This window comes from Mesitornis unicolor, unplaced genomic scaffold (genome assembly GCF_000695765.1).
Source record: "Mesitornis unicolor isolate BGI_N332 unplaced genomic scaffold, ASM69576v1 scaffold3843, whole genome shotgun sequence".
Classification (NCBI taxonomy): Eukaryota; Metazoa; Chordata; class Aves; order Mesitornithiformes; family Mesitornithidae; genus Mesitornis; species Mesitornis unicolor.
This window is the reverse complement of record NW_010176570.1, coordinates 32,967-58,240: the sequence shown is the minus strand read 5'-3', so window position 1 is coordinate 58,240 and position 25,274 is coordinate 32,967. Positions and strand designations below refer to the sequence as shown.

At 41.9% G+C, this 25,274-nt stretch overlaps 1 protein-coding gene across 1 annotated transcript in view; it reads right to left on the bottom strand.

The window, feature by feature from the left end:
* GLIS1 (GLIS family zinc finger 1) overlaps positions 1–25,274 on the bottom strand; it is a gene marked incomplete at its 5' end in the record, with an annotated part of 41,855 nt that overhangs the window by 2,485 nt on the left and 14,096 nt on the right. Inside the window, 3 exons of the mRNA XM_010181771.1 lie at positions 1,395–1,562; positions 8,307–8,491; positions 23,576–23,726. Coding sequence (XP_010180073.1) covers positions 1,395–1,562; positions 8,307–8,491; positions 23,576–23,726 — 504 coding nt within the window. The remainder of the gene's footprint in view (positions 1–1,394; positions 1,563–8,306; positions 8,492–23,575; positions 23,727–25,274) is intronic.

The following is a 25,274-nucleotide window of genomic DNA, read 5'->3' as shown; positions in this document are numbered from 1 at the left end:
TTGGCAGTCCTGTGAGATGAGATCTCATTTAATATTAATGGTGCTGTAAAAGCCCCCAAAACATTAATGCATAGCCCTGATGAATCTTGCAAACCTGAATGGTTCTATTTTACACGTAAAAAAAAGATAAGATTTATGTATTTCATATATATTTACGTTTCAGGCTTTTAAGTATTTGCATACCTCAATAAGCACTCTAAAAACAAAAATATTACACAGAAACATTTCATAACAGTTTAGTCCCAGACAGAAAAAATCAACTGTTGTTGAAGTTGGTGTCTTGCCATAGTATTATTCTTTGCTCCTACAATTTCTTTTGGAAAGTTTATTTAGTCTGTTCTTTAAATATTGCAGGCTGTCAATCTAAACTTGAAATTTGATGTTAACATGAAAAAAAAACTGTTTTAGTAACATCAAACTTATGAATAACACAAAAGAATCCGAAGTTGAAGTTGAAACTCCATCCTCAACGTTTCCCTCGTGTTGGTTACTGATGCATACACTTTCTGGTATGGAACACCAGGCAAATGCATGCACGCTCGCTCTGAACAGAGTCTCCCTTAATACAAAACAAACAGGAAAGTCAACTCTAATTCTGTGGTCTGACTCAGACCCCATTTCAAAAAGCATTTACACATATGTTTTCAGTATTGTCCTTAACTGAGATACCCTCCTCCGTTCAGACACGAAGGAAAATTCCTTAGCTATACGTACGTAAAACTTGCAGTGAATGGCAGCGTCCCACAGCTCTGGCAATACTCGCGTTTGGTGTGATTTCAGTAATTCTGTCAATTCTTAATTACGGTTTTAAAAGTAGGAAAAAAATGCTTTATAAAAACGAATCCTTAAATATTGAAGTATTGCAGTAATCTAGCTGTAATAACTTTTTGAAATGTTACATTATGCAAATACGTAGCCAAACAGGAAGACGCAATCGTCATGAATGTGCAACAGCACAAACACAAAGGAACTCCTGAACAAAAAAGAACTGACTAATATCTTTAGCTGAATATATCAGAGCAGTGCCTTTCCATTCTGTAAACGTCAGTGTTGGAAAACAAAGCCATCCTTTTATTCTTAGATGGCCAGAAAGTCCCTGCTGCTGCTGTTTTCCTCAGAGCTGTGTTAACTATCATCTTAAATTTGATCTGATCACGAAAGCTTGCCTGAGCAAACCTGAAGGTGTGTGTTCCAGCAGAACAAAAGGAGAATTCGTCCATCAGTCAAATACAGGAGGATTAAAGAAAACAAATTTGCTTTCCTTCTGGGATTTTTATAGATGCAAACAAATTTCTGTGACATACTTTTGTAATAATACTGACTTTAAAATGTGTTATTTTCCTCTCCTGCTAAAAATGTCATACGGATAATTCTTTAAATGCAGAATAAATTACCTGTTGAAGCTAAAGGTGCATTGAGTATGTGATAGCCATTCTGTCTCAGCGGATTAAAGCAATGGGATTCCCCTGTTAGCACATCACTGCTGACAGACTGGTCCATTGTTCTGTAGCAGTCTCCATAGTGGAAACAGTTTTGTATTGAGTGAAAGCTGCCTTGGTAACCTGAAAACAGATATTGCACACACATTTTAACACCACTGCAATGGTATTAGCTCCATTTCTTGTCACAGTATTTCATTACTATTGGGGGGGGGTTAGTTCCTTGGTTTTAACTGCGGGAAAATGATCTTGCTATTCTATAAGGCATAATAATATAAAAGCTACATCAGACTCAGCGCCACAAGGTGCCGTGGACTGTGATCTCCATCAAGCAAAAGTCTCAAGGATGTGCTTGTTTCAAGCAATAGAGCAGCTGAACGCAGTCAACAGCCTCTTGTGTAAGAAGCTAAGTAGTAAGTACTCCACTGGATCAGGTCCAGGGTGCACAGCACCTAAGGGAATGTGTCTATAATGAATTATTTTTAATTTAAATACATTAATGCAGTATTTAAATGAATAGCCCTGCTTTGTTTTCAGTTGAGTAAAGTCTTTTCCCATCCAGTGCTCTGCTGGACACAGCGCTATTTATTCAAAATACCTTTATGAGTACCTTAAACCTCTCCTTTCTCAGACTGTCCTTACTTCAAATTAAACCCCTCTCACTGAACATGGTGGGAACACAGTCTGCAAGTAAAACTGAACTGGAGATGCAGGACTGACTACAGATGGATGTCAGGTGAAGGCTTTGAGTTCAGCTAGAGGCTCTTCTTGCTTCTGAGAAGTGCCAAGGTAAATCTGTATGGTCTCTGGCTGCCTCGGTCATTCTGCTTCTGGGGTGTGTTTGACTTTTGTCCCCCACATACCCTGCATTTCTTATCTCCTGCAGTTTGGTTTTTGCCAGCAAATGTTCTGAATGAGTTGTACATGACAAAATATGACACTTAACAGTAAAGGACAAATGAATTGCTGAGGAAGGAATTTTACAACTTACAAGTTTGTGCCAACGTCCTAAAAGAAAATGTTATTTGCTCCCATAAGGATGAGCTCAAAGCAGGCCACAAGATTTATACCAACCATGGCTTGATTTAATTCTCTTCCTTCCTCCTGCCTCAATAAACTCTTCCTGATTCCAGGTTCATGGCAAACAAATTGCACGTTCATATTAATTGTCCCTTATCCTACCCTCTCTGAAAGTCCCTTCTGAAATTACGCTCCTTCCCTTATGTGCAACCGAAGTCAACCAAATCAGGCTTCAAGTTTAGTAGAATGTGCCATCGGGATTTTCCTTTAATTGTCAGAAAAAATATGGACCTGTTGTCTTTCTTCTCCCAGTCTAATTCAGTCTGAAACATTTGCTAAGGAACTACTGCCAAAGACCCAGGTAGTTCAGTCAGACACAGCCACAACCAGATCTTCAGCTGATAGAAGTCAGCCCAGCTCCACTCTCCAGTGGAAGACTTGACTTAAAATATGGACCTGTTGTCTTTCTTCTCCCAGTCTAATTCAGTCTGAAACATTTGCTAAGGAACTACTGCCAAAGCCCCAGGTAGCTCAGTCAGACACAGCCACAACCAGATCTTCAGCTGATAGAAGCCCAGCTCCACTCTCCAGTGGAACACTTGACTTGCTGGGCCAGTTGTGCAGCTATTCACTCTGTTTGTTTAGCAATTGAATGCCCATACCTATCACCAGAGCACCTGGGTGCTGTACAGGGTGGAATTTGCCCCTTACAAATCATGCAGTGTATGAGCTTTTTCCCATTAAGAAAGATCTCCTGTCTTTTCCTACATTTTCCCTTTACTACCAATGCTTGACCAAGCAGATAGTGTCAGGCAAAGCTCAGGGTCTGGCTGTTCATTCTGGTCATGTTTTCTAAGGTGCTGAATAAGGCTAAGTGAGGCAGAAATGCAATGAACTCATCAAGTGGTGAAAGATTTGCTCTGAAGTGTCACAGTTTAATATGTGTTTTGGCAGAATCTGTAGGGATTAGATGATTCATTTCTTGAGGATATATGATCAGCCGCCACAAAATACCTGAATTGTTGGTATCCATGATTGGTGAAGTACTAATGGATGACTATATTAGATAAAGACACTGTGCACACTGTACCAAAGCTCTTCATATTTGCTGCTATGTAGAAGGTGGCCCAGAAATTTGGAAAGCTGAGTGTTAAATGATGCATGTCATTCCTCGGAATAAATAGACAGCCACCTCTATTTACTTCCTGGAGAGTCTGGCTCAAAAAACCAAAGAGCTCTTAGGAGAGGTAGCAAAACCATCTTTTGATGTGGTTTTAGGTACAGTGATAGGCTTTTGATGATTATCCCGACTTTTCTGTTTACCAAACATGAACTCCTTGCTGTAAGCCTTCTAAAAATATATCCTTTTGAGATGAGCAGTGAAGAAAAACGAGACGCTTGGCCTCAGATGAGGTGTAACTGGTTACAGAGAGCACTTACATGCATTGCTAGAGAAAAACTGAGCCTTTTCCAGAACGCTTGCTATACACATCACTTCTAGGGAAGGCATGACGTGTATTTTGTCTGTCTCTGTAATTCCTGCCCTTTCGTCATGCTCCCAGGCTTGCCTTTGTTAAATCAATGAGATATCTCTATGATCTACAGGGCTGGCACGGCGGCTTGGAAAATCAGAGAACAGCAAAGCAGGACAGAACTGGCTTGAAACTAGTTGGATCCAGGGTTTTCTCAAGACCTATGGGTAAAGGTTTCTTTTAAAGTGTTTTAAGTTACAGTGTCTAGCTGCTCAGGAAAAAAATAGAGGCAGAGAACTGCCTCAGAATCACAAGTCTGGAAAAGAACTGCCATAAGCAATCAAATTCTCCTTTGGATTGCAGCGTCTACCCCTCAGCATCACCGTGCCATGACCTGAAAAGGCAGTGCAAAAAGTGTGACTGGAACTACTCAGTGAGTAGACATGAAGTAGGAAATAGCGGTGCTGTTGCACTGCTGTATTCACCAGGACCAGATTTCTGCTAAGCACTTCTCAAAGAAAATACAGAGAAATACACCGTTCCTGTTGTAATGTGCTTGCAGGTGCAATAAATGCAGGTAGCAAACTAAAGAATAAAGATGGAGTGAGGAAGGAAAAGGTTGCAGCAAGAACACTGGTCAGGTAAAACAAACCACAACATAAAAAATGGGACTTTTAACCCTTCTGACCTAAACAGCGTAATGAAAGCTTTCTTCCTTCTTCATTAGGCTCATAGAAAAGATGAGACAGCGGGATAAGGAAACTTGTGTTTCCCTTCTGTTTACATGACTTGTCTTCAGAACAACCTCTCACAGGACTGCGTGGAGGTTTCACAGGCAGCGGCAGCCGTTTATTCAGAAATAATTTGGCTTTGCCTCCAAAACATTAAAGAACTGCAATTGAACCTGATCTGCAGTTCCACTACTAGGATGTATAGGAGGAATTTGGTGGTGTTCCCTGCACTTCAACTGAGCATGAAACAACACTTGGGTAGGAATAATTACGACTGCAGTATTAGAAGTTGTATTTCAAAATGTAGCCAGCTGAATGTTAATCCTGGAAGGTGGAAATGAGTCTTGTGGTGGCTGAAATTGCACACGTCCAGGACAAAGGATGCAGGACGAGTGTCAGTGCTGTGTCAGCAAGATTTTCTTTCATGACTTTTTCTGTACTTTCCATACTCCCACCCACTGCTTCAGAGGCACAATCGGAGAGTTCATTTGGGTACCAGGTTGACTGGCTCTTGCTGATGGCCTTCAGTAGCCCAGCATGGCTCAAGAGGCCAGGCAACCTGTTCCAGCGGATCTGAGCCTCGCACATCTTTTACACCATTAAAAACGGGAAAATTCCAGCTTGCTTAAAGGCTAAGTGTTCCTCAAAACCCAAAGTAATTAGACAAGAGACGGAAAGGCCATGTGAGTTAAAGCAGCCTCAAGGACTTTTGCAACACTGGGTGCTCCTCCCAGATGTTTCATTCATTTTACACAGCCACGGGAAATGAAACTTGTTGCTTGCATGCAATACAATGTTTGATTTGCATATGCAATACGAGTCATTCATACATTTTTAAAACACGCAGTATGAAACAAAGGTGGTTTTGGTTCATGCCATTTAGTTGTAGCTCCTTTAGAGTTTTTGAAATGCTTTACGCTGAAAGTATTAGGAATTAAGATATTAAAATCCTATGGCCGATGGTTCAATTAACCATGAATGGTTGATTACACTAAACAAGGAGTGTTTTTTACAAGGCCTTAAAAAACACTCCCTTCAGTGACTAAAAGAAGAAGTAAGCAAGAAGGCTCGTCTGGTGCAAACATCTTTGCTCCTTCTAGGAGAGCAGAAGTGTGGTACCAATTTGGCAACAAGCGTTTCACCAATGTTTTTTTTTCCACATGGATTTCAGGTTTTCCTTCAGTTTTGATTTAAATAAAAAAATTTCTGAGGTTAATTTTCAAGTGAAGAATTTACTAAATGTCCTGTCAGTTTAAATGATCACTATTAAATGTTTTATGTACAGTAGATGTAGAAATATAGCAGTTAATAAAGGAATAAAACAAGTTCCAAGCATAACATTTAGTTAAAGGTTTGCTTTGAAATAATTTGTGACAGAAAAGCTACAGTTAGCCACTTCACACAGTGCTCTGGCTGCCTCTGTTCCTCTAAGGCACGGCCTAGAAAACTTCAAGCAGCTTTAAAATGAATGATGTAATGAGCCAATAATTGGAATATGCCTATTAAATGCCGTCTTGTTATGTCATGTCATTTACATGTATGTGCAAATAAATCTCAGCTTTTCAAATTCCATAAAATTTCTGACAAGAAATCACGTCAGGTATAAATAACTGCAGGATTCCATTGCTGCCAAATTCTTTCAGCATGTAATAATTTCCATGTGATCTTACTACAACTGGGTTTAAACACATAAATAATGTCAGCTTATTCTTTCATTATCAATATTTCTGCTACCAGCTTGACGAAGCTTGCCATCTCTAAAAATTTCAGGCCCACAGTCTTTATGTGCTCCTGTACAGATGCCGAGGTCTACAGCTGGTGCTCCTTTTTGCAGCAAAAATACAAAACTCCCAAATTACTACAGATGCCATTAGAAAAATGTGCTATTAATGAACTGGGATGCAAAAAAAGATGTCGAGTAAGTACAGCTGAGTACAGGTTACAGATCAAGGGATTTCAAAGGCTGCTAATCAAAATTGATCTTTGAATGACCATTTCCATAATGAATTTGTAATAATACTTCAACATTTGGCCAAAGTGGAAAATTACGGCTTTTTCAAAACCACACGACATAACACTTAGAAAGCAGCAATTCATTCAAAAGGAAATGTGGTTTTCTTAAGGAATAAAGTAAATTTATTTAAGTGGGTCAAAACTTGTTCTGTCTATGCATTTGTTTCTGCCGCAGTAATGAGCTGCTAAACTTTCCTCTTGTGGTTTGTAGTTATTTAGCTCATTATAGTAACATAATCATATATCATTATATGCTATCATAAATCTGCCGTTTTTCCCTTACAGAGTTAATCTTTTTAAATTGAATAATCTATTGAGCATCAGGTTGAGTTAGTTTTTCCTTCAGCGCCAGTCATTTCATAGAATATCCTTTAACTTTGCAGACTGAGACAGTCCAAACAAAGAGCGAAAATACTCCTCAGCGAGCGAAGGGCAGAGGGGACTGCTGGGATACTGAACCCCGTTACAGCTGTGAGTTGTGTTTCAGACCCAGCCTTAGCATATACGGAGAGAAAGCAAACCTCCTATTTCGCCCACTGGTAGATTGATCGCATGTGATACTTTGCCAGCCAAAAATGACCTCCTATAAATGACAGTACGGCTGTGAAATGAGCTTCAGAAAGCTGGTTATCTGCCTGTATAAACTTATATGCTTGGTTATACTTGCAACCAGACAGACAGATGTCCTGCACACTTCTTTTTTGGGAATATTTACCACGCTTAAGCAGCATACCATCTGGACTATATAACATAGTTCTTAAATACGCAAGCTTCTGTTACTGGAAAAATCTGTGATAATAATAATCTCTTGGTAATTTATACCTCAAAATATTGCAGAAACATTAATTAGTTCCCACAGCAGAACTCCAGAATAGGTAAATAAGCTCCTGATTAAAAAGGCTGGGTAATTGAGAACAAAAAATGTTGTAAATTAAGCAGTGGGACAGCTGCTTAGCTGCCCCCATTCCTGTCCTCAGATCACACTGGCACTCCATAGTTGTACAGAGCACCTTTGTACATTATTACATTAAATAATACGGATGCCAAACTTCCAAATAATAAATGGCAAAATATTTTTTCTTTGTCTAAGCTCATGTCTAGCAGGGCATTGCCAAGGTGTGCTTCAGCCCACGTCTTTTGGGACGAGGTGTTCTTGCTTTGGCAGGGTCGCTCTCTCCAAGCTGATGGGATGCCCGGTCAGGTGAGGTGCATCGCTGGAGCCATCTGCTTCATGGTGAGAGCCAGCCTTTACTGATAAAGAAGTGAGTCTGGGCTAAATATTTCACTTCATCTTGAAATGAAGAAGTTATCTGGAGTTATTTGGGGGCATAATTCAATCTTGTAAGGACCTCTTTGAAAACGTGTCCTAAAGAACCTGAATATATGCAATAAACCTGCTGTTGTGATAGCTTTCCCCATTGTGATAATGTATCACAGCATGAATTGGTCTGAACATTTTGGTCTGTGTGTATATCAAGCAACTTTAAACATAAGACTTCCCATTGAAACGCTGTCAATCTCTTAAGAAGACAGTATTGGCCAAAAACGCAAGAACTGAAATGAATTCTTTCTCCATGAGTAGGAATTAGGAACATTTTTAAAAAAGGAAAAAAGAACAGGAAAGAGATTACCTTGAGATCCCTGCTGTACAGACTGGTTTTGAAACTGAGCGTATGGTTTATTTGGTATTCCAGAAAATTGCTGCCCATTTGGTGACTGGCTGTGTGATGATGGAGAGCCGTGTTTCTGCAATAGGGAAGGTGGAACTAATGCTTTCAGGGGGCTGACAAGTGGAGAGATTATGTTGGGAGCAAGCCTAGAAAAAGAAAATACAGAAAAACTTCACATATCACACCACAATATGGGCAATACATGATGAGATTAAATACTTGAAAGGCCCTATTTCTATAATGGCCAAACTACAGAAACATTTATTTTGCAGGTACAAAATATACGGGGAGGAGGGGAAGATAACAATGCAGTGCTGCTTTCAGGTATTCATTAGAAGGAAAAGGAATTAGTAAAGTATTTCCATTTGCTTACACTGCCTCCCTGTGCCATCCATAATGTCAGGATCAAGATGACACCGCTTCTCAGTAAGCAACTTAGACACAGCTCAGTTTTAATTTAAAATTTTGTGAGCCGAGAAACACGTCCAGAAAACAGAAGTGAGGAATGTAGTTAGAGTAAATGCAAATAAATTGTTTAAGTGCCTTCATAGCTGTAACAGGGCAAAGTTTTACACCCATGTTACAGCCAAGAGAAAGAAAAGCATTAGTTTCAGTTATTCCTCATGTAGGATTTTTTCTTAGACTTGGCAATACAGCGTTAACTGCATCAGATGGTACCATCCTGTCAAAGAAAAAGCCTGAGTAAGTGTTTGCTTGTGGCAGCGCTGCTCAGTGTAAGGCTGAGAAGTGGTTGTACCTGAGAGATGGAAAATTCCCCCCAGCCAGCTGGGTCTCGGACCAGCACAGGAGCGCTGGGGTAGTCCCTGACTGCCACAGGGATCTGGGGCAGCTGAGGAAGAACCTTGCTACCCCACTTCCATGAAGTCCCTGGGCATCCTCTGCCACCAGCGAAGGAGAGAAGCTTCAGTGCTTCCTCCCTGCCCCAACACAACCATCCCAGCATGGGGTGGTACAGCAGCTGGCCCAGAAGGGACAAACCCTTTGCCCTTTGTCTTTTGTCTGTTCACAGCCAAGGAGATGGCATGGTGCCGAAGATGGGACTAAAACCTTGGCCATTCACGTACAAACCTCTTTCATAGCATTAAACTGACCCTATAAATCAGTAAATAGGTAGAGGCTGGATCTTTTACCCTCTTTGGTAGCTGTGACAAATGGCCTTTTGCTCCATAGCCCAGTGTTACGCTGTCAGATGTGCAGGCTGCATGGACCATTTGTTCACCGTGTACTCTCTGCTGCCTCTGGAGCTTTTGCTAAACATATGAAGTGGCTCTTTGAGCAGCACTGGAACCTTTAGACACTAGAAAAACCACCTGAGAGCCACCCTGCTGAAACTGCACAGCTACAGGTCCTGAGGTGCAGGGATAAAAATACCCCTGCAGGTTATAATACACATCACCCTGCTGGAAAAAAATATTGAGCTCAAACCATTGCAGGCGTACAAAGAATCAACTGAAAACCCAATTAAATACCACTGGGGTCTTCCTCTGTGCAGGCCATTCAAACACCATAACCCGCGATTTGCAATAGCATTTCCTTGCCAGTGTACACAACTGCTTCTTGGAGCGGTAAGGATTAAACTTGGGGAGCGAGGGTATGCTTGACTTAGGGCTAAGCACTACATGGGAGCGTTCAGGAGGTAAATATAGATGAACTGTGAATTAATGGTGACAACAGCTTAATCAAATTTAACATGAGAGGCAGAGGAACACTGCCAAAAGCTGTCACAGCGGCACTCTATTAAAAGGGGCTTAAATAAATCAACCAGTCAGAGTCCATCCTATGCTGAAATAATTCCATCTCCTACAACAGGAAAATAAGGCATATAATAGAAAACATAGACTCTGAATATCCCCAGACTAAACTGACAAATCACACCAGTCATGTTAAATGGGTGAAGGCAAAGACATTTTTCAAGCCAAATATGTAAGAACTGAAAAATGACGTTTTGGTGATAAAGGTAACAGCCCCCTCATGGGGGACAACCAGCAATATGTAAAACAAAGAGGATGAAAACCGAATTTTAAGAACCAACATGCGATGAAGAAAAAAATCTTATTTGTTTTTTGGTTTAAGTACATGTTAAAGAGCGCTCGGCAGCAGAGCTTTACCGACAGGAGGGAAACGGCGTGGGGCTGCAGAGGTGGTAAAAAAACGGGCGCAGGGAATGCGGGGACCACCTGTGCCCTCCTCAGGTCGGAGACAGCAAATGCTCCCCGGAGCCTGAACTGAGGAGCAGATGCTCGGGGGAAAATACCGAGTTTATTTGCCAAGCAGCAGCTAAACGCTCAGGTCGGCTCCCATGCGGCTGCAGTTTTCCTCAAAGGTTTAAATGAGCCGTTGTGCAGCCCAACTACAAGCTGTATCTTCTGCAAATGCTCTCAAATGCGTGTCTGTGGTGAACTATTGCGTGAAGATGGGGCTGATGTTATCTGCTGGGACCTACAGAAAAGCCTTTGCCGTGGTCTCTTCCAAGGCTGCAAGTGAGTGCTGGCAAAGCACAACCACAAATGACAACATTCCAAAATGGTCAGCAGGCCCTTCAAACAGCACACACGGAGACATTGTCCTCAACGTACCAGAAATGCTGCTAAAAGCCTGGAAGTGCTTCTATCTGAAAGGAGATTAAAAAGATTGCAGTTGTTTTCGTTGGAAAGATAATAGCTAAAAGAGATCGTGACAGTGACATTTATACGGCTAATGACCACACACACATTTAAAAGAGAAACAAAAGATGTACTAAAAACTCCAAGGCCTGGATGAGCCAGAAACCACTGTGAATGAGGGAGGAAAATACTCCTGGTGAGTAAGCACTCTGCAGCTGCCTGTGTTGGGTTTCCTCTGCCTGCTCGTGAAATGTCTTGCCCTGGCTACTGCTGGGAAATGCAGCACCCCACAGAGGCCTGCTGGGCTGCTCGCTGCCAACTGCTTTGTTAGGATGGTCCTGTCGTGGCGTTCTTAAGTTCTATGCAAATACGTTGCATGTCAAACAAAAATAGTACATTGAGGTGTACAGGGAATACGGAACATCCCAGCTTCCCTACCCGGTTTAACTACTCCCAGAGGCTATTGAAATCTTGATTACGTGACAAGAATTTAACGATTTTTCTTGTTATTTATCAAGCAGCACTTATCCATGCTCTTCTGCATTCCTGTTTCTCCCGTGCGAGTCGTGATAGTGTTTGTGCCTCCAAACCTTTGCAACGAGCGGCTGAGGGTAGGTGAGATTCCCCAGGCGAGGCAGGACGGGTGCAAGCGGGCCCCATCCAGCGCCGAGGGGGCTGGAGCTCAGCACACATTGCTGTCTGCAGGCAGCCAGTATCCTAGGAGCTGACTGCAGCACGGGAACCCGAGCTGAAACCCCGAAAGCTCTGTGTCATACCCAAAAGCTCTGTGTAATACTTGACCATTGCTGTCTCCCCCGCGTGAAGAGAATTTTGTACACTTGAGCAGGTCACCATAAAATCTACTGCATTCTGCTCAGCCAAAGAGGGAATTTAGCGTTTCCCATAGGTTAGTGCACTGTTTTGAGCTAGCAAAGAGCTTTGCTCAGCAGAAAAATCTGGTTATATTAGCACGAGTGGCCAACGTGGGGATTTGTCTCCTTAAAATATTAATCACAACGCCTACGGCTCGAGCTGGTCCCTGTAATACTATTTTGTGTGTGTGTATGCATGCACGAATGTGCTCTGGCACGCTCACGGAGAGGTTTTTCGTCAGCTAACAGGCAAGTTCCTAGTGCCATGTTTTTAATTCGCTCCTGAATATTTGCCTACTCATTAGGTTGCTGTGATACTGAGGTTGTTAAAAGAGAAGAGGAATCATTCCTGGCACAAATCAAATACATAATGCAGTAGCAACAGAAAAGAGCTTAAAAGGAGAGGCCTTCTCTGCAGAAGAAGGAACACTGAACTACACTGCACCACTCACACCAGAACTCAGCTGGAGACATTAAAAATCCCCAGCAGTAGCTCAGGCACATGTGTTTCAGTAACTAATAGCCTGGACATTTCCTGTTAATGCTGTACTACAACCACAGTTTGCTTTGGTTTAGCCATTAATAATAAATATATACCATATATTTTACTTTAATTTTAACTTGTGTAATTGAGTTAATTTGCAGGTCCTTTTGGGGCCCTTTAATATATATCTGTGCCTATATATTAGCTATATGGAGATATATAAAGAAATACTGTCACAAGCAGAAAAAGTCCTTATCCTTCTTAATTCATTACATTTGAGGGTTCCTGGCTACATGGAATAGTTCTGTTCAGGAGCATAAATCTTTCTGCTATCTCCCTAGCCTTGTGACAAAGCTAAGAAGAATCACAGAATCACAGAATCCCAGAACGTTGGGGATGGGAAGGGACCTCCAAAGCTCACCCAGTCCAATCCCCCTGCCGGAGCAGGAACACCCAGATGAGGTTACACAGGAAGGCGTCCAGGCGGGTTTTGAATGTCTGCAGAGAAGGAGACTCCACAACCTCTCTGGGCAGCCTGGGCCAGGGCTCTGTCACCCTCACTGAGAAGAAGTTTCTTCTCCAATTTCAGTGGAACCTCCTGTGTTCCAGTTCGTGTCCGTTAACACTTCTCACAGACCGCTTGCACTGCTGATGTAGTCTGACTGACGACAGTCACACAGGGATGGCTTGACGGCAAACACTGAGTAACTCAAACAACAGCTGAACCCACTGCAAGGCTTTTACTACTTCATGATCAGAAATGGCATGTCCCTATGTGAAAGGTAACTTGTTAAACATGCATTTACCTTATTCGTAGCTGTTATTTGCTACAGACACTACTGAAGTTCCTAGCGGGCCCTCTCCGAATCCAGAATTCCAGTTGCCTACCAATGAAACAGCTACTGCTAAAACTCTTTGCTGTATCTAATATATGATGCAGGCAGGAAAGGTTTTCACTGAAGATTCATTTTGGTGACTTCAGCCCTAACAATAGTAGGAGCTTCTCAACACCTCTCATACAGAGAGGTATGCACCAAAAGAGCCTGTTCCCTGCGTGTGTTGACTGGTTTTGGACTTACAGTATCTTTGGGGAACAGCAGTGCTGTAGGAATAATATGCAACTTTCTTGAGCAGTGATAATAACAGACAGGGAACCATACAGCTGGATGCAGTAAGAATCTACTGAGTAATGGCCATGTATTACATAGTGGTAAAACCAGAAAAGCTGTGTTTGGTTTTGATGCATTAAATTATTGTGGGAGTTAAAAACAGCTGAAGATAGACTTGAACAGTAAGGGATTTCTCACAAAGTAAAACTGCCAAAACTAGAAGCACGCCAGTGAAAGCAGAGCATTTAAAATGCAGTTTTTCAGATTACAAGAGCGCAATGGAGGAGCCAGCCTCCTCCCCACTCTGTCCAAGACACAGGAGCAACGGGGCACGCACCACAGAGAGAATCAGGTCAGCTTAAAACAAAAGGAGCATTTTGCTCGCACAGCATGCCCTGGCTTGTGGAGTTCGTAGCCACAGGAAGTCACAGAATCGAACAGAATACCCAGTTTTTATAATAGGGACTGAATAATTTAATGTCCAAAACCAACATTTCCACGCTAAGCGAGGGGTAATCAAATCTTGTGCTTCAGGATGTAAACTGATCGCCCACGGAGGCAGAGAGGAATTCTCCTCTCTTCACTCATCATACAACTTCATATGACCGACCAGGTATTGCGGGTTTTTTCAGACCCTCTTTGAAGCACCATGTGTAGGATGGCGCTGAAGACATAACACTGGTCTTGGGGGACCCATGATTTCAGGTGGAATGGCAAAGCTAATGCATTCCTCTCCTGAGGATGCATCAGTAGACAATTAAGTAAAAGGACTAATCAGAAAAACCTTGTTTATGTAATTCCTTCATCCATGCAGCTGACAGAAAACGATGGAAGAGCTGGCCCTAACTCAGTCACATAGCTCATATGATGCTGTGTGCATTTCTGCACCGCGCTAAACGCTGCCTCCAAACACTCAGCATCACAGCCCCTCCTATGGGAAGCTCTTGAAGGCAGCTGGGATGCTGCCCACGGAGAGCCATTAAACCAAGTGTTGGACGGAGGCAGTGACCCGATTCCTCACCTCTGCTGCAAAGCATGTGTCACAGCAGTGGGAACTCAGAGAAATCTAGATCTTAACAGAAGGATTTTTATTTTAAAGAGAAAATTAAAAGTCAAAACATAGACGGTATCAATCTGTACATAAAATTTCTTGCGATCGTGTTTTAGCAATATATTTTGGATTGTGAAAGTTCACATTAAACTGTAAGGTGTCTGTGAAGGAACCTATCCAGGTGTGACATGAGGTAGCAGTGATCTATACAAAAGGCACCTAATAGGCTACAAATACCAATATCTTGGTCTAGAATTATTTATCCCGCCTCTTCTTTCAGCCTCCCCAAGTAGGCAGTGGTGGATAAGAACTCGTGTATTTTCACAATGCACACCAAATGTCTTGTTCCGATATTATTGCGACATAAAGAACCAAAAAATAAATACACATTGACATTCGTTTTTCTGAGCTTTCTGCCAGGATGTCAAGATGTATGTTTTCTATATTCACCCACAGTACTTAGTCTGAGTAAGAAGCAGTTTCACGCTTTGCTTTAGCCAGTCTTTGTTCAAGAGCAGCTCCTGCACAAATTAGCACTGAGTAAGAAAGGTGAAGTAGATTTTGAGCTGTTTTAAGATGAGCTTTTTCATGATCTAGTTGATCATCTCTCGACTGCCAAAAACTACACACAGTGTACTTAGTGAATATTGAATGGAATTGCAAATTGAAAAATAATGAAAATAAAGCCAAACTAAGATTCTTGAATAATAACTGGGAATGAAGTGTAACCGCAAAACAGAAATAGCTAAGATAGGGATGTTTCCAATATGGAAACTGTCTGGGTTATTTTTTCTTTTTATGATGTGATGGCTTGATTGGCAGATTCCTCAGCTACACAAAGAACCTCAGCCCATATCCCATTGAGTTCAGTGGAAACAGGACCAAACCCAGACTGAAAAACATCTGTCCCTTATCTCAAACAATTTTTTTAATCTTTTGGGTTATAAAACCATTCTGTAATACAGTTCTCATGCCTAGCATGTCACCATATCAAACAATATTGACTGAGAATTATGTTTAACTTGCATTAATGTGAAAATGCATATAGCAAAGTGCCAGAGTGAGAAGCACAAAGCAAAGAAGCTCCACGTTTTATCTTAAGTGACTTGCACAGTATTGCAGCTAGTTACAAAATCTGAGGTTTGCCATGTACCAGGTTCCACCACAAACGCCAGCGTGCCAGCCAGTCCATTCATAAAATCTCTCTCCCAGGCTTTGTAGTTTCTTACATTGTGAGAAAGTCCAAGTCACTTCCAGGACCAGGAGATTTTTATTTTATTTTTTTTTTAAATGGAAAAAAAAAAGTTAACACTGATTTTCATCTCTTCCCATAATATTAAAAATTACGTGTAAAGCTCTGCTAATCTGGTCTCTGGATAGCGCCCAATCTCTTGCCACGTGTTTCTGTTCTGGGTCTTGCCCTACGGGAATTTCTGTCAGCACATGCTCAGGAAACAGTTATACCCTTCACTGTTTTTTACCTTTTTTTTTAAAGACGGACTCTATCTGAAGTTGGGTGAACCTTCGCACTAATCACTGCCAGGTGCCTCTGGCTACGCTCCTGGAATGCAAGGAATCTCTTCCTTCTCTCCCTCTTTCTTCCTTTCCCTTCTTTCCCTCCTCTCCCTGCTATAGAATAAATCCTTCATTGCAGATCACCTTGCTGAGCATCATTGCATTTTATGATCCTTTTTTATAAACAGTGAGAAAAGAAGTTACTGGGCTGCGACACACGGCCGTTCTTACAGGGCCTCAGTCTCTGCTCCGTGGTTGCGAGATCCAGCACTGGGGGGTTTCTGGTTTTCTCTTTTCTCGCTGTGCTGGTGGCCAGCTTGAGGAGGTGCTGCCGTCACAGACTCAGGCTCTAGTCCTGGTCCTGCTACGAAGGCAGCGTGTGACATGTCCACCTCTGCGTGTGTTACGTCTTTGGAGTAGGACTGAAGCAATACCAGCCCTTTCCTAGCTTCTAGGTAAATATTTTTCATTCAAAATACGCCTTGGGTTGCTTGAATCCAGTTCTGCGTCTTCACTCACGCACACTGAGCAGTGCCAACAGGAGCCTGTACAACGAGTGCAGGAGCTGGTCAGCTCTGAGCAGTGAAGGGGGTTTCACAGACACTGTGGCGAACACATCTGCGGGACCTCCAATGTGACTGAAGAATCTTAGCTCATTTCATTGCTTTAGAATATTTTTAATAATACTGGAACAGTGATTCCAAACCAGCTTTGGATTCAAAACCACACGGGAGCCAAAGGAGTCTTTTCCTGGTACACTCAAAGGCGTTCTGCATGGGCCTTCTCTTCAGATAACAGAGTGACTTGCTGAAATACTCACAGTGTTTTCTAACAAATACCGTGCAAGTCTCAGTTGGACGTAAAACATAACTCAGTATTTTGTAAGGCATTTCATTACCTCCACAAACTGACTTATTTACACAAACATGTTTTTTCTACGTTAAATGAAGACCTACACAATTTTTCTGACCTGATACGTGCAATTTCTGCAGAGCAGTCAATCACAGCCATCGTTATGGGAACTGTGTCAATCTAAAAGACATCTTTATTTACAAGGGTTTGTTCAATAATCTTTTGAAATTAAGCTCATGAATCACTGCGGTGGAAGCTGCTACACCCGAGGGAAATTTGAAAACTTATTCTTGCAAACAATCTAGCAGGAGAATATAATTCAGAAGTAAAAAAAAAAAAATCCTTATTAATGTGGTTAAAGAATTATCAAAACATATTCAAATAAAGAGCACGGCCTTAAGTTCAAGTGATTGCCAGGAAGTCAATTACAAAGACGTGCAATCAAACACAGAAATTGTCTGCTCTGTATTATCCAGCATGCACTGCATGCTCGACTGCTCTGTCTTGTTGTAGTCATTTAAGGTCATTATTCTCTGGCGTGCCCGCAGCAAGATGCTTCCAGGTGCAGGTGGAGCCTGTGCAGGTAGCTGATGCCTTCTTCAAGCTTACAGTCTGAAAGGCACTACACCGAATAGTGGGAGATGTTAAGGTAACTTACTCTGTTAGACCATGGTAAATTATTCTCTTTGGCATATGTGGTTTACGTTTAACTGCAGTTTTGCTTAAAAGGCAAAACAAAATTTGAAAAAAAAAAAAAGGAAAAAAAACAGCTTTACAGGTGTTAAGTGTAAATTTAACTGCAGAAAAAACCAGTAATGGCTAAAATCATTACTATAAAGCAGAAGAGCTTAGGTTGAATGCATCCTAAATGGTTCCTGAGCTACTCTGACCAATTCCTTTAACCTCCCACCTTCTCCTGTAAGTCTCTTATTTCTTACTCTAAGGTAGTTTTGCTTACAGTGTCTCTTCTGGGCAGGCAATGCAGCACTTAGTTTGAGATGCACTGATGAAGGCTCTCCAATGAATGTCAATCCAGCCTTTTTCACAGAATCACAGAATCTTAGGAGTTGGAAGGGACCTCGAAAGCTCATCCAGTCCAACCCCTGCCAGAGCAGGATCACCAGAGCAGGTGATCCTAGTCTAGAAACACAAGATTTCTCCTAGAAACACAAATGAAATACATGCTCTCCTGTTGCTGCTGATGCCCAAATAATATCTTACCCCGTGATTAACCGCTAAGTTATTCTTAACCGTGGATTGTTGAAGTAAGCCTGTGCTAATGCTAATTTTGCTTTAAGGGAGGAAAAAAACTGTGTGAGCCTATCTGGACATGATTATAAATGAATTCTGATCACATTTTCTACAATGAGATAAATGACTTGGGATTTGAAACCAGATGCTTTTAATTACTGATTTTCTTTGTTACATGAACCTCATCTCCGCACCTGTACATTGTTCTTTCTTTGGACAGATGTACTGATGCCCCTTTTGCGTGCTCAGATCCATAACACTGAGATAAATTATGATGGGTTCTTGGCTTCCTCCATTGAAAATGTTTTCAGCTGTCAGAGATATCTGTTTCTTGTTATTGGTTTTAGTGCTTTTGAAAGAAAGACTAAAACACTGGCTTGTGTATTCTATTATAAATGAAGAGCATTCTCCAGTGGAATCCACAATAAATGAATGATGTATCTCCTTGGTTATAAAAACTGTATAGGTATTTAGCTCACCAGAGTACTTCTAGAGAGTAAAAGTTTGTTTCCTACAAAGATTCTAGAAACGTGCCAGTTACTACTCAATTTATTTACGCGAGCTCGCAAACTCACAGATTAATCAAATTTCGACATAAGTAGTTCAACACCGAATTGTCACTGAAAGTCATGAGAATCAGGTACGCAAATGTGTTTTCCTACCTGGCCATGGATTCTGGCAGTTAAAGGAGATAGCATAACCTACTGAAAAAAAAATCTTCCCCATGTCTTTTACTGGTTTGGGGGCAGTTTCTTAAATCTTATCCCAGAAACAGTCATGCTCCTGAAAAGTAGCTGCTGGCAAACAACAGTGAAACTCTTACAGCTGTAATTTCCATCTGGTCCCCTCTGATGAGCAAGCAACCAACAAAACCCTATGTGTGCCATCATCATCTACCAGCAATGAAGCCAAAAGCAGTCCCACAGAGCAGAGCTGTGGGGTGCTGGAGGGTGCCTTTTCCTGCTCCACAGCCCATGGAGAGCAGCCAGGGGGCTAATTCCTCTTTGAACTGGAGGCACCTGGCAGGGTCCTGGCAATGCATGTAACAGGGATGGAAGCAGGGTAGGAGCGGGCTTGCAATGTCTTGTTGACAAAGTATAACATGGTAGTGGTACAAATAAAAATCTAACACGCAGTATTTTATTCTACGTATTTGTCTTCAACCTTAGAAATATCAGGAATTTCAAATCTAGAGTTCCCTGGTTGAGCAAGAAGGGAGGCTCTGTGTACCTTGTGTTGCTTTATGTAAGGAGACAAGAAGGACTAAATTTTATACAGAGAACTCAAGCAGACAGAAATTCTGATGTTGAAGCAGCTTGATTAAAATGTCGCTTTTCAGTTGATTGTTTTTAAGCCCTGTTTCTTGTGGTTTTGTGCGGGTAAGTGGCTCTTCAGTGGGATCTGGAACATGGTTTGTACTGGTTTCAGTTAGCTGGTGAGAAGCCTGGCCAAGAGAGTTGTATAAGCTCCCTCCTCTGACCTTGATCACTTAATCCTTTATATTAAAGGCTCACAAGACTGAATTCAGAGTTCTCATTAATCACCACCTATGGACATCACAGATGTGTTAATCCCACTAGCTCTTCATTTACTGCTCTGTTTACAGAGCAGAAATCACCTAAATTACCACAGGAACATTGAAAAAAAATAGTTTCACTTTCCTTTCCCTTGGAGACACATCACCTTCCCAGTAAAGCTGTTATTTGCCAGTACCCCAAGCTTCTTTTGAGAACATAAGTGCTGTTTGTTATGGGCAGCACAAGTGACAGAGGGCCTCACAGCCGCATATAGAGGGACCGTGTTCAGAGCCTACAAAGTGACCTTGTTGGGTCATTAAGCTAAGTTGGTGCAAATCCCTAACTCGGTGCCACCACTCAAAGTCACTTAACTTTAGTCAGATGGGTTTCATTTAAGCTGATAATTCATCACACTAGATAGTTTCAGCTGGAATTTACAGAGATGGTTTGCAAATGAAACTAAGTACCTTTTTAGATGAGTTGGGTAATAGCAGCTAAAAAATAGTAGAAAGCAAGCCAAGTGCAACATCCAGGTAAGATTTAATGCTAAAAGCTGCTTTTCTGTCTTTGTACTACTACAAATCAAAAGAGACTATTTTTGCAATGGGCCAAATGAAACTGAGTTAGACATGATACATGGCATATGCTACAAGAAGTGCTAAAATAACACTTTGCTATCTGAAATAAAAAAATAAATATATATTTAAACCTGGATCATGGCAAGCCCGCTTTCTGGATGCCAAAATATTTCTCAGTCACACTCCTTGAGTTTAATTAATAGCAATATAAGTAAAATTTTTTGGTCTAGCATACACCTCATACCAGAATTTGAGAAAATACTCTCCGTATCGTATAAAGCCAGTATAAATACACATGGTAATGAAGTCAGATTTTCATTAGAACATTTTCAAGTGAATTAGATAATTTTGTCAAACTATTTAACTGTTTTAGCAAACCATTTGGGAAAATTGACTGCTGCCCTTGGTATTGACTTTGGCAAAGGATGGCAGGGCTTTTTTAAAAGAAAAAGAAAAAGCCTTTAAATCAAATTCTGACTCTTCTGTCAAACTTGAGTAGACTATTTGTACTCTGCCTCATGTAGTTTTTGGCATCTTGCATATGTGATGACTCAGTAATTAGATTTCTTGATAGTAATCATTTGGTCCATTCCGCAGACTTAAACTATGCAACCCAGTCTTGTCATCGTACTGATTCACAGCACAGAAATTCTTCACATTTACTTAAACATGAATGCTGAGACAGCTGACAAATGAGGCAAAACGCTGTACGTGTGCCAGAAAGCTGGAGCAGTTAATACGAAGGTAGTGTTAGGTGTTCCTTTCCTCTTGTAAACCATATATATTCTATATGAGGGATGGCACGCCGCTATGGAGCGGCAAAAGTGTAACAGTTCTATAATTCAGTGGCTCCAAGGATTAGATTAGTAAGTGGTTTTTCCCAGTTAAATGGATGGATGCTCTGAACAGAACTATGCTAAATGAAATTCAAGGACTATTAGTTCACACTGTGTTTCTGTATTTGCAGTTAAAATGTCACGTATGGGCTTGATTTCAGCAGTCATTAATAATGTAAGCATAAACAATTAAAATCCAGCAAAAGGATCTTGGACTGGGTATGACAGCGCTGAATGCAGATTATTTTGAGTTTAGAAAATCGTATTTGAGATGCTGAAAAATTCCAAGTAATTATGTCATGAAACCAGATACCCTGTTTTAAAATAACTATTCCAAAATACATTCCACTCTTCGTTTCCTGAGGTTTGGATCATAGTTAGAAATCTGTTACATCTCACTCTTGTATTTTGTTACAGGATATTAACTATGGTGTTTCTGCAAAGATTTCACATTATTTAAGTAAATAAGCACTGAGATAATAAATCAGCACCTTTGTTTCCTCTGTTCCACTTCCATTGAAAACAGCAGAGACAATTCTCATGTAAACTTTGGCCTAAGCAAATGATGAACACGTCTGCAGAAGGAGCTCGGTGAGAAGCAGCTCCCTCAGCACAGTGTCTGTGCGGAAAGAGAAGTGCTGTGCTCTGGCACGGAGATGTGAGGGGCAGCAAGGAGAATGCACCTGGGAGCTTCAGACCACTCAAACTGGAAGCCCGCCTGTCGTCCTCACTGTGGTCAAGCCTTTACTTTCATTTCTTATTAACAGTACCAGAACATCAAGTGCCTTAGAAACAGATTCACCTTACTGACAGCCTGTTAAATCTTTCCCATAGTATATCATTACTTTATTTCATTTTTGGTTGGGAATTTTTTGCCTTAACTCCCCTAGGAACCAACTCAAAGAGGAAACAGCTGAGCAGCGCACTGGGGAGCAATGAGAGGAAGGGATCCTGCTCCCCCAGGCTCGAACAGTCCCGTTCTGCAGGGAAAGATTAGCTCGTGCATTACCTTCGTGTCGGACTGTCTGTCTCCATTCCTCCTGTTTGTGCTCACTGCCTTCTCTGCTACAGAAAACGTTATATTTATCTGGTATAACTTCCACCTCAATCAGCATTCCCAGTGCCTCCTGTTGGCCATGGCTCTGCCATAGACTCACTCAGGCATGAGTCTGCCTATGGGACATTTGAGGTTTGACATGTGGGTGGCAAGGGAGGGAAGGAGAAGGGTTGGGCACAGGTGTCTTATGTGACCTCTTCAGTAACTGAGGGACAGAACAAGGCTGTTCCTCTGATGGGCAGATATGCATCATGCACTGGAGGGTCATACTGGCATAGGTCAGAAGAGATGGCTGAAAGAGAAACAGGCTATAGAAGCTAAGCTTGCCACACCATTCATTCCCCAATTAAGAAAAAACAAGGGAGTCATTTGTTCCTAACTGAATTTCCTCAGTCAGGTTGTTCTTCAGCTACTCCAGGTGTCATTTTCCTTACCCTGCCCTTTCCATGCCACGCACGCTCTGCCTTCTGCCCTTTGCTTAAAGCACAGAATTAAAAACTTCCTGGGCTTTCCTTTCCCCATATAAAAGAAGGAATGGGTCAGTCACTGGACTAGGATGGAAAACTCCTCATTCAACCGCTGTATTTGCTAAAGAACCCCACCATATTCCTAGGGAAAAAAAAAAATCTCTTAAACTCTCTGTATCCCAAGTTCCCACCAGTAAAGCAAAATCCAAGTCCCTTCCCTGTCCAAAGTGCTGGGAAGAAAAACTCTTTAAGTTCGGTGTTTAATTTGCATGAGGCTAGGCACCAAAAACATTCTGTGCAAAAACATTGGAGCAGAATTCTGTGGCTTACAGAGATTCTTTACTGGTGAGAAGTTGTTAAGAGATCCTTGAGCAAACAGTGCTTTAGAAAGATCAGATATTGTAGCAATGCCATGCAATCGATCTATACAATCAGTGTGATAATATCCTCTTCCCTGGTTAGGAGCTTACTGGTTAACGCCTGTTGCTGAGAGATGAATCGCAGAAAACCTTATCAGAGAGCAAGGAAGTGAGCAAGCCTGCTGCTCTGACACTAACCCCAAGTCTTACTAAGGCACACGCTGCTTTATTCCTGAGTGAGTCACAGCTTGGGTTTTCATCCTTTGAGAGATTTCTCATTTTAGCTGAGAAAAGTTCTCTACAATTATCCAAAACTACAAGAAGTCATCAAGGAAGAACTGAAAAAAAAAAATTTGAAAGCTAAACACAACCACATTCTATGAAGAAAAAAAATCTTAGTGTGTTTTGTTGAAGACAAGGACATGGCCCTGAGCAACCTGGTAGCAACGCCAAAGTTTGCTCTGCTTTGCACAGGGGACAGATGACAGAGCCTTCTGAGGTCCCTTCAAAACTAAATTATTCTGTGCTTGTAAAACAAGACAAAATTGCTCAGTTGGGGCCAGTGTTTTTTGTTCGAACGCACTCATGCAAAGTAAAATAAACAATAAATCATTTATTATCATGCCAGGCAGAGGCCAAGCATGTTTCACACACATACCCTTCCCTGGCACTGTCCAGCGGTGACTGATGGTGATGTGGACTGGAAAGGGCAGAGTCAAGTGCGTGGTGTCTTGAAGGGACGTCGTGAGGAGGTGGCAATACACCTGGTGAGGGACCGTTATGGTTAGCGCTGGAACCACTGTACATGCCTGTGAACACACACCAGTTTGGAAAGTAAAATAAGCAAGGAAAGAAGCAGCCAAGTAAACCTTGAAAATCTTGGCAAAAAAATCTAGATCTAGGGGTTGGTTTTTTTCCATTGTTCATTTCAAACTTTTTAATTTGACTTGCAATTACTATGCTGTTGGACATCCTGGACCATTTAAAACCACCGTCTATTGACACAGATGAAAATCCAATATATTAGATACAAAGGAGAAATTTTTAATGAGACCATGAAAACGGAGGGTTTACTGGTACACAGAGGTACTGAAGGAGTGTGGATGTTCCAAAGCACGTACTTTGTTGAGGAAGCTTTGTCCAGGACTCTCAGATTAAGTTTTTTTTCTTGCAATCTTCCTTCTAAGGAGTTACTAAGACAGTGTGGGCTATGTGGGGGTCAGGGCCGTGATGAGGACTTTCGGTGTGAAGCCTGCACTGAGGGCAGGCCTCTGTAATGAGGGGAGAGCACAGAAGTGCTTGCTGCCTGGTGTCACAAACGCTGTTTGCAAATGCCACCCAATGGCAGGGGGAAAAAAAGGACTGGCTCCTAGAAAATTTAATTTTTGGAAAAATCGAGTCCTCCTTTTCTGGGTTTCTCTGCCGTTCTCCTCCTCCTCTTAAAGTTTGCCTACAACACGTCTTCCAGAGCTTTGGCTCACCAGGGCTTGCCTCACAGGGAGTCTGCACACAGAGGAGGACCAGAGCAGCCACTCACAGTTGCATTCTGAAGGCTGTGGGCAGCAAATGAAGTTTGCCAGCTCCCACAGTGTCCAGCCATACAGCACAGAAGACCCCATGCTGCCTCTGAGGCCCAGTTTCTTTGCCTTGTCTCCATCTGCAGCGTTCACCTTCCCTCTCCCATTCATTGTGTGCAGAGCTATGGCACTCCTCCCAAACCCTTACAGTGACATGGAGCAAGCTGAAGGTGGTGTGAAAATCTGGAGCCGTGGGGAATGTGTGATAGCCCTCTGGGCAGACAAGACACGTCTGAACATCGGCATCTGTTTCGGTGTGACTGACTGAAGAGCAGAACCACTAAGGCAAGGTTCCAGCCACCTTTGTCAGGGACTTCAGATGAGTCAAAAACCTCTGGTGAACAACGAGTCCTCAGCTGCTGACAGAGCTAAAGCAACAAAAATGAACCACATCATCTCTGTCTCCCACTAGACAGAACATTTGTCAACCAGCCAGTGAAACCAACTTGCTCTCTGCACTGAAAGCCAGACAGAAGGGGCTTTAAGAAGTCAGATGTTCCCAGGTGATGCTAGGATTTATTTGACAAAGCCTCTTCTGATAACAGTAAGTCAGTAGCTAGGATGCTCCATTGTGAAAACGTCATTTTTCTACTGGTGGCTGCAGTCCATTTGACAATACAATAGTTTCCACTTCCCCCAGATCCTTACTGTTCGTACATTCATTATTAGGCTTGGAAGATGAGCCAACTACCGATTTGACCTTGACTGTGAAGTGTGATTTCACACTTCAGCTGTATTTCCTACAACACGCAGTTCGGCTATATTGGCAGCACAGCCTGG